Genomic DNA, 8,266 nt, shown 5'->3' with positions numbered 1-8,266 from the left:
GGGAAAGAGAGCTGGGGCCTGGTAGAAATACCAGAGGAATTGCATACCGAGAACGCCATCGTCGAGACAGAAGACGAAGAAATTGAAGCCATTGCCGATTCTGAAGCCTCTTCTCCTCTGCCGCTGGGGATTTGAATTTGGGTATCAAAGGAATGAAACTGCACCGGGAAGCTCTCAACAGTAGCTTTATCCACAAGTCTGATTTTTAATTTTTATTTTTCTTTTTGATAGGCTGGAGCGATAATTCTTGGGCCCAAAAATAAAACTGGGGGCCCATATTAAATTGGGCTCAACTCCCTTCTTTGGTGGGCCTGGCCTTTTTCAATTTTGTAGGCCCACTAAATTGCTTATTTGCAAAACTCAACATTCTTCTAACTCCACCATAATTTGTCGATAATTTTTTGGCCTAGTGGTTAAGGTTAAAATTCCATAAATTAGTTTAAAATTATAGGTTCGAATCTTACTGAATATGTGATGTATTTCTCAATTCATTGTAATTTTTTATTTTATATTTTTAATTATATTGATGTATTGATTGAATCAATGTATTGTCCAGTCACTCAAATTTATTCAAATATTGATGTAATAATATAATTATCAATTCTACCTAAATTATAAAAAAAAAAAAAGAAAAAACTCTACCATAATTTGTTGAGAAACACTAATTTTGACTTATGAGATCATGTAGTGATGAACCCAACTTTATTAAAAAAGAAATATGGTATGATATATTAGGTGAGAGAGAGAGATCTAATACACATGGAAGTTTACATATAGAGATTGGATTTTCTATTCTGATTAATATTATATTTTATATTTCATGTAATATACACAGGATATATATATATATATATATATATATAAAGATTACATTATTCACTTCAATTAAGGAAAAATTATTATTATTTTGTAATTTTAATTCTATAAATACAAACGAATGACAATTTTAATTTTGCATGAATCAATTTTGGCCAACTTCGTTTTGTAATTTTCAAAATTCGACAGATTGAACACAAAAACAACCCAAAAAATGCACATAACCAGCTCAATTGAGTTCACTTTTCCAGTCATCTTAGCAAACTTGGTCCGGACAAACCAAATTTTTATATTACATGACAGAATTGCTAAAACTGGCACCCTCCATACTTAGAGAATTAAAATGGCAACTTTCCATTTACGTTAAACATGCACACAAACACACACATGGCAAGAAAAACTCTACATATATTTATTGCCATGATCACTTCTTCTTCTTCTTCTCATTACTCATCAACTGATAATGATTGTGGTGCAGTAATTGTTGTTTCTTGATTGTACCTTAATTGGATACACGAAAACCCCTTTGGGCGATGAATCTGTCAGGTTTGAGTGGTGGCTTTCTGGTTGTACTTCTGGTGGTATGGACAGGAACCCAAGTGGTGTTCGGACAATATTGTAACGGGAATTACATAACGTGGGATGACTTGAAAGTGGATGATGGAGCTATAGTGGTTGATAAGAATGGTGGTGGAGATTCGGTGACAGTGCAAGCTGCAGTTGATATGGTGCCCGAAAATAATGCACATAGAGTTAAAATTCACATTCTTCCTGGAGTTTACAGGTCTCAAAAACATCACCTTTTTGTTTTTGATTTTGTGTTTTTTTTTTTTATTTGTTCATATCGCATGTTGTTGTGTATGTGTGTTTTCTAGGCGGTGGGAGTTGTTTTCTAGTTGTACATCGAGGTCGATTCTTACTGACAACCCATGTTTAAAACTTTAAAGTTAGATTTATTGGGTGGGTTTTAACTCTTTTATTCCAATTTCACTTATTAAAATGAATAGATATGATACACTTGTCATGTAATTGATCATATTTTTTTTTAATTTTATATCAATTACATGACAAATGTATTGCATTATTTACAAATAACCTTAAATAAATTCACTTAGCAAGAGTTTGATTATTTTCACTGTATACCAATTGATCGGCATTCTTTCAGTGTTGCTAGTCTCATAATTTTTTTTTCCTTTTATTTTATTACTAATTTTCACCTTTGTTCCTACTATTTTCAAGTGATGATACTATTCATTTTAAATAATTATTTACTATTCATATTTTTCATTCAGAATTATTATTTTTATGTCAATTCTTTTCAAATTATTATTTTCTCTTAAACTTTGTTTTCTCTCTATTTCAAGTATTATATTCATTTTCCTTCATTTGTGGAAAAGCCAATCACATAAATACATACAACAAAATGCACCACCTATATAATTATTTATATTCTTTTAAATATTTTTACACACCCATCGAGTGTGTCGTACAACCCTGATCGCCAGAATAATCTGACAACATTCTTGAAATCTTATGCAGTGAAAAGGTTCATATTCCTAAATCAAAGCCATACATTTCACTCATCGGGTACCAAGACAAAGCAACCGAAACAGTCATAACATGGCATGACAAAGCTTCCGATGATGACGGGAAAGGGGGCCAGATCGGGACGTGGAATTCATCCTCCGTCATAGTAGAATCAGACTATTTTTGTGCAGCTGGGATCACATTCCAGGCATTATAGAACCTCTCAGTCCATCACTTAATGTATAATAAAACTACAACAAACCTCAATTTTTCTGTCTGTTTCCCTTAGCAGAACACAGTAGTTGCTCCAATTGGTGGCCAGGGATACCAAGCTGTAGCATTGAGGATAGCAGGCGACAAGGCCGTGTTTTACAAAGTCAGGTTTCTGGGATCACAGGACACACTTCTGGATGAAACCGGAACACATTATTTCTACCAGTGTTTCATTCAGGGATCCACAGATTTCATATTTGGCAACGGAAGATCACTGTATCAGGTATCTCAACCATTGTCATCGATCTGTCTCTTGTATTTTCATTTCATCTGATTTTTTTTTAAATACTAAATTTGTTGAGTAAATGATGCTTACAGGAATGCACACTGTCTGTTGTGGGGAATGCATTTGCTATAGCAGCTCAGAGTAGGAACTCGGCTGACGATGATTCAGGCTTCTCGTTTGTGAACTGCACCGTCAGTGGAACTGGACCTGTGTACTTGGGCAGAGCCTGGGGGGATTACTCAAGAGTGATATATTCGTATACCGAATTAGACATAGACATTAAAACAGAAGGATGGTCGGACATTGGAGTTCCGTCTGGACACAGGTATGGTATTCGGTTCTGATATAAGATAATTACATTGACTCCTCATGAAGTCCAAACTTTATACAAAAGAACTCCTTATATAAAGAAAACCCTGGAATTTTATGTCATGTATGTGTTTGTTCATGCAGTACTTTGGTGCTTGGAGAGTACGAGTGCAGAGGGAAGGGAGCAGACAGAGGAGGAAGAGTCGGGTGGTCAAAAGGGATGAGCTACAAGGAAGCTAAACCTTATCTAGATTCAACATTCATAAGTGGGGAACTATGGCTGGAACTCTAAGTTACAATCTCCGGTGGCAAAATGATTTCATGTGAATCGAGTTCTATCAGTTTATAGAGTATTTGTTTTTTCTTTCTTTTTTCCTTCACAATCAAAATTTATATTATAATTTCACGAATGTTTTCGTTAAACATTCTGAGTTTTATGTAAGCGACTAGCGTAAATTGCACTAAACCCTTTTTCTTTTTTCCACAAGTACCAAAATTCATTCATTCAGATGCAAGCGACTAGACGACACACCGCCTGGCTTCAAAATTTCATTGAAATATAACTGAGACAGCTGTCAAAATATACTTTGTGGTTTGTGCTTTTCACAACATGAATTCCATAGTGTTCAGGTATGTTGAAACAAGTTCTATTACCCCGAGAGCCAAAAAATGAGTCAAACATAATCCATGGCGAACTTGCATATGATTAAAAGAGTGTTGAATGAGAAATGCACCATCCCGCTACTTCTCTAAGCCCTTTCACCAATCAATCTGAAACAAAGTATCAAGTATTAGTGCCCTAGTTTCCAATTTGTTCTCAAGAAATACAGAAAAAAACAAGTTTAGGGGAAGCAGAAGAAAAGAAAATAAAACAGCAAAAATACGAGATTAAACTGACATGTTATAAAGGCTTTCTGCAACCATAGAGAGAAAGCAGTCAATCTACTCCACTTTTGAGCTTTCAGAGTATTTGATTATATTATTTTAACATAAAATTGCCATGTATTCAGGACAAGAACCTATATCACTCAGTTGAGCTTAGCATGAGCTGTAAAAACCCACTTACATGCGATTTGATCACTTTCACCAAAATCTACTTCCAGTGAAAAACGGTGCAGAACATACAATATATCAAAATGCAACTGAAATGAGCAGCCACAGGAAGACAACTAAAAAAATATCACCACAATGAAGGAATCAAAACATTGGAATAAATTGCTCAACTATGGATACAAAAATTATCAGCAGTTAAATTTTACCTCAAGTGCCAAGATTGGGTGATGAAGTAGCTACAGGTGGACCATATGAATATCTCCAAGCTCCACATGCAGCACATTTTTCCATCTTCGAATCATTTTCCAAAGTACAAAATTTACATGACCAGATCACTGTTTTCAGCTTATCATCTTTGGGCTTTTGGGTTCTGCAAAGCTCACATACTGGAGCTAATGGCTGCATAATCACCAAAACAATTCATCAGCTACATAGGATGAGGGCAAAAGACATTATTACATATGCCAATTTCTTGAAGAATAAAGAGAGGGTCAACAAGCTATAAAGAACCGCTTAGCACATGATTTTCCATGCTACAAATCTACAGAATGGTAAGAGCCACCTAATTCACCTACATCATCTATAAGATTATGCTAAAAAATTTCATGCGAATGCCGATAAAACTTGGGACAAATGAGATACAACTTACAAGCAAGTATTAGAAGTTGGTCAATTTATGTAAAAATGATGTCAAACACACATATCGCAGAACACATGGAGATGTAACTAGATACAAGTGGAAGCAAGTAAAGACAGAAGAAACAGTTAAGAACAAACTTCTTTCACTAACTCTGATTTAGCTATTTAAGTTCACCCGAGGAGATAGTCTCAACCATTTAATATTTTGCATTCAGTATAATCAAGAGTTCTCAAGCTATTGGTTACAGTTAACTAGTTACTATCAAGTGAAATGCATAGTTGAAAGACAGCATTTGATGCCACTTACTTGTCTGTTGTAGCAAGCCCATCTATTACTGAGAGCTTGAATACTCAGCTATACAGACTACAAACCCTATATAGCATGATATATACAGATAAACAGATGCAAAATAAATGCAGAAGAAAGACAGATTTCTCACATAATGGTGAGTCAGGGGAGAAAAAACACCAGAAACATGAAAAGGAAGAAAAACAAAAGAGCATTTAACTCACTGGGTTCAGCAACGTGCATGCTCTACATTGCCATGTGCGACATTGGTCATCATGGATCAGATCATGGCTAGATATGGATGTGGAAGTTGAAGCTTCTGTAGACAAATCTCTTTGGTAATTCTTATTAGGAGGTATTTCATGTGAACGGAACATGGATCCTGATTTCGAAACAGGTTTATCCAGGTCTATGACACTGGATTCTTGTTCACCATTGTTAGACTCGAGTACAGAAACATCATCTGATTCTCTCCTTCTTTTCCAAGATTTTACCTTCATATCCAGTCCATCAAGTGCAGTGCTTGGAATCTCCGAACAGCATCCTCTATCTGAAGATTCATCTTCTTCGGATACATCATAGAATTCTGAGCCACACCAGATATTATCCTGTAATCTTCTTTCAGCTGCCATTGCAGCAGCCTGCATAGGACTAAGTGCAACCATAATAGAACTATCACCACCAATTCTCTTAGGTCCTGAAGGCAGCAAGGATCCAAGACGAGCCCTATTTTCTGCGGCAGTCAACACAGCCTGGTGAAGAGATGAAAGAGGTTTACGGGAGACTCCACCCAAACGCCTTCCAGGAAGATCAAACCCCTGTCCTGAACCACTTATCCCTTTGTTTATGAGGTCTTCGCATTCCTATGGACATTGTGGATCACATTCAAGTCAAACAAGTCACATTCGCCATTTAAATATGTTGATTACTTATCTTTACAAACAACTTTTGACTATTTTAAATACTGAAGAAAACTAAAATGGCTGCCAGCTAAAGTTCGTGAGATGAGGTCGATATGAACACCAATGATGACCAAGTTCGTTATGCATTTAATATGTATGGAAAGAAGTAAACAGATAAGGTAAACAAACCGGGCCCAAGCAAATCTTATTCTGAAAAATGCAGGCTGCCAACTCAAAAGGTGTTCCCAAACATTCTTCATTTTGTAATTACCAGCCTTGCAAAAGACCATCAATTGCATATGGAGATAAAATTGAGACAAAAGGAAACCCACAACCCACCTCCCCAATCTTGGAAGAGCATTTTCATAGTTCTTAATTCTGGTATCATGAAAAGCTTAGTTATTTCTTCTTAAACTATAGGGATCATCATATGCACTCTCCTCAAACCAGCATAAGCACACATAACACTGGTGTACCACCATGTAAGCCGGCATATACCTTTCGAAGTTCATCCCAAAGCTTGTAGAAGTTGGCATTATGCGGGCCATGAGCATTGTGGCATAGTTCATGGAGCATTGTATCCAGGACCTCATGGAAAGGAAGGAATTCCTCGTCTTTGTTTGCCCTCCTAAGCCTCAATTTTACATGTATACCGCGTCCTACATTCAAGCCCAGAAGACGCCCATTTTGCGGACTGCAAAATGTAGATTCCAAAATATACTACATGGTACGAGATAATGAACCAAACAAGCATAGTTTTGACTGGACATATCATGTAAACCGTTTGAATTGCGTTGCTCCACATTTATTGATTTAAAAAAAAAAAAAAGGCAGAAGTATGAGAAGATTCAGATATCCATCATAATAATTGAAATTGGAGCTGAAAACTGGCACCCATGCAGCTGAAATCTTCAACCGAAAATTAGACTAAACAATTGCAATGAAATGCGATATGATAGATAGAAATCGTTAAATCCCAAATCCTCCAATCCAAACAATCAAAGGATGTAGCTTCAATTGCAAATTCATAAAATAAAGAATATAAAAACCACAAGTTCGTAATTCTTTTTGCATGTCCTGTAATTCTCTATTTGATTACCAAAACACATACATGAAAAGCAGTAAAGTTGATACCAGAACTCAGAAAGCACTTTGACCCTCCAATTGTGTTTACGCATGATGGGCTGGACCTGATTTGCGACTCTGTCTAAAATCTTCCGGGCCTCTTCTTCTTTAGGTTTTCTCTTCAGCGTTTTGATTTCCCATATTTTGTTGAGATCGCCGGAATTCATTTCTTACAACCTTCAACCAAAACCCTAATCGGAGGTGCGCTGGTCTTCCTCGATTCGGAGAACAACAAGATATCCGTGCCCGCAGCAGAGATAACTACCGGAATCGGATTACGGAATTCATGGAGCACTGGGAGTTTTTGCGTTCCGATGGGTTCAGTGCCAATGCCACGATGAACGAAAACCTTTGATACAAATGAAAATGGCGCGATTCCTAAAATACAAAAAGCATTTTTGTGTAGCAGTGGGGTGTCTTGCCCCTACTTATTCCAATATTTTTGAAAATTTGTAAAAACTTAACTTATGGGCCAAATTGCATTTTTTATCCTGCACGACCGGTGATGTTGCACTTTTAATTTCGTAATTTATAAAATTAATATTTTTCTTTCTCACTTAATTAAAATATTTTCAAAATATTGCCTCAAAATCTAATAAATTTGATCTCACAATATTCGTGGCATAGAAGATAAAAGCAATACCTCACTTTTTCTATATTCAAAATAGAAGTAAAACATGTTCTACAGTGACACACACACCCTCCGCACACGCACACACATACCACACACGCACGCACACCCCACACACACACACACAACACGCACACATACACACCCACACACCACACACACTCACACACACCCACAGACACAAAGAAAAAGACGCACAAACAAGGAAATGGAAAAGTCGGAACAAGGAGGGGGCATCATTCAGCAAAACTTCTCAAGTTTGTAGTCGATAAAATTGAAAAAGAAATACAGTAGCTGATTAGAACATATAAAAGTATATTCTTGGACATCAAGATCTCAACAGAAACCTGCTACACCAGATCATGATTTTCAAAGAGGTTGATCGAGAAACTGGATAATATTAATCATTAAATCATTGACCTAATGTAATTACATAAATAAAACATACTAGAAAATGCTACAACCTTCGTTGCTCC

General features: G+C 36.3%; 3 protein-coding genes across 3 annotated transcripts in view; 1 reads left to right on the top strand and 2 right to left on the bottom strand.

The window, feature by feature from the left end:
* The window catches only part of LOC105176608 (30S ribosomal protein S10, chloroplastic), a 3,349-nt gene extending 3,257 nt beyond the window's left edge, over positions 1–92 (bottom strand). Inside the window, exon 1 of the mRNA XM_011099476.2 lies at positions 48–92. Within this exon, the coding sequence (XP_011097778.2) occupies positions 48–92 (45 nt within the window). The remainder of the gene's footprint in view (positions 1–47) is intronic.
* Positions 1,258–3,509, top strand: LOC105176630 (pectinesterase QRT1). The gene is made up of 5 exons (XM_011099502.2): positions 1,258–1,600; positions 2,356–2,551; positions 2,636–2,839; positions 2,935–3,167; positions 3,296–3,509. Exons 1-5 carry the CDS (start codon positions 1,350–1,352, stop codon positions 3,441–3,443), a joined length of 1,032 nt encoding a protein of 343 aa, XP_011097804.1. The 5' UTR covers positions 1,258–1,349; the 3' UTR covers positions 3,444–3,509.
* LOC105176607 lies at positions 3,688–7,569 on the bottom strand. Its single transcript, XM_011099475.2, has 5 exons — positions 7,169–7,569; positions 6,533–6,728; positions 5,357–5,995; positions 4,411–4,603; positions 3,688–3,922 (listed from the first exon to the last, which is right to left on the bottom strand). The coding sequence occupies exons 1-4, from the start codon at positions 7,324–7,326 to the stop codon at positions 4,412–4,414; spliced, it is 1,185 nt and encodes a 394-aa protein (XP_011097777.1). The 5' UTR covers positions 7,327–7,569; the 3' UTR covers positions 3,688–3,922; position 4,411.

The sequence above is a fragment of the Sesamum indicum genome, linkage group LG14, assembly GCF_000512975.1.
Source record: "Sesamum indicum cultivar Zhongzhi No. 13 linkage group LG14, S_indicum_v1.0, whole genome shotgun sequence".
NCBI lineage: Eukaryota > Viridiplantae > Streptophyta > Magnoliopsida > Lamiales > Pedaliaceae > Sesamum > Sesamum indicum.
Note: the sequence above shows the minus strand (reverse complement) of the source record. Positions and strands in the feature narration are given on the sequence as shown.

Bases quoted from the DNA above. Each gene is read 5' to 3' on its own strand.
- LOC105176630 (XM_011099502.2), top strand. From the start codon at position 1,350: ATGAATCTGTCAGGTTTGAGTGGTGGCTTTCTGGTTGTACTTCTGGTG. The intron at 2,552-2,635 runs GCATTATAGAAC...TTCCCTTAGCAG, and splicing joins CAGCTGGGATCACATTCCAG to AACACAGTAGTTGCTCCAAT. The intron at 2,840-2,934 runs GTATCTCAACCA...TGATGCTTACAG, and splicing joins ACGGAAGATCACTGTATCAG to GAATGCACACTGTCTGTTGT.
- LOC105176607 (XM_011099475.2), bottom strand. From the start codon at position 7,326: ATGAATTCCGGCGATCTCAACAAAATATGGGAAATCAAAACGCTGAAG. The intron at 5,996-6,532 runs GTATATGCCGGC...CAATGTCCATAG, and splicing joins TTTGGGATGAACTTCGAAAG to GAATGCGAAGACCTCATAAA. The intron at 4,604-5,356 runs GTGAGTTAAATG...GTGATTATGCAG, and splicing joins CATGCACGTTGCTGAACCCA to CCATTAGCTCCAGTATGTGA.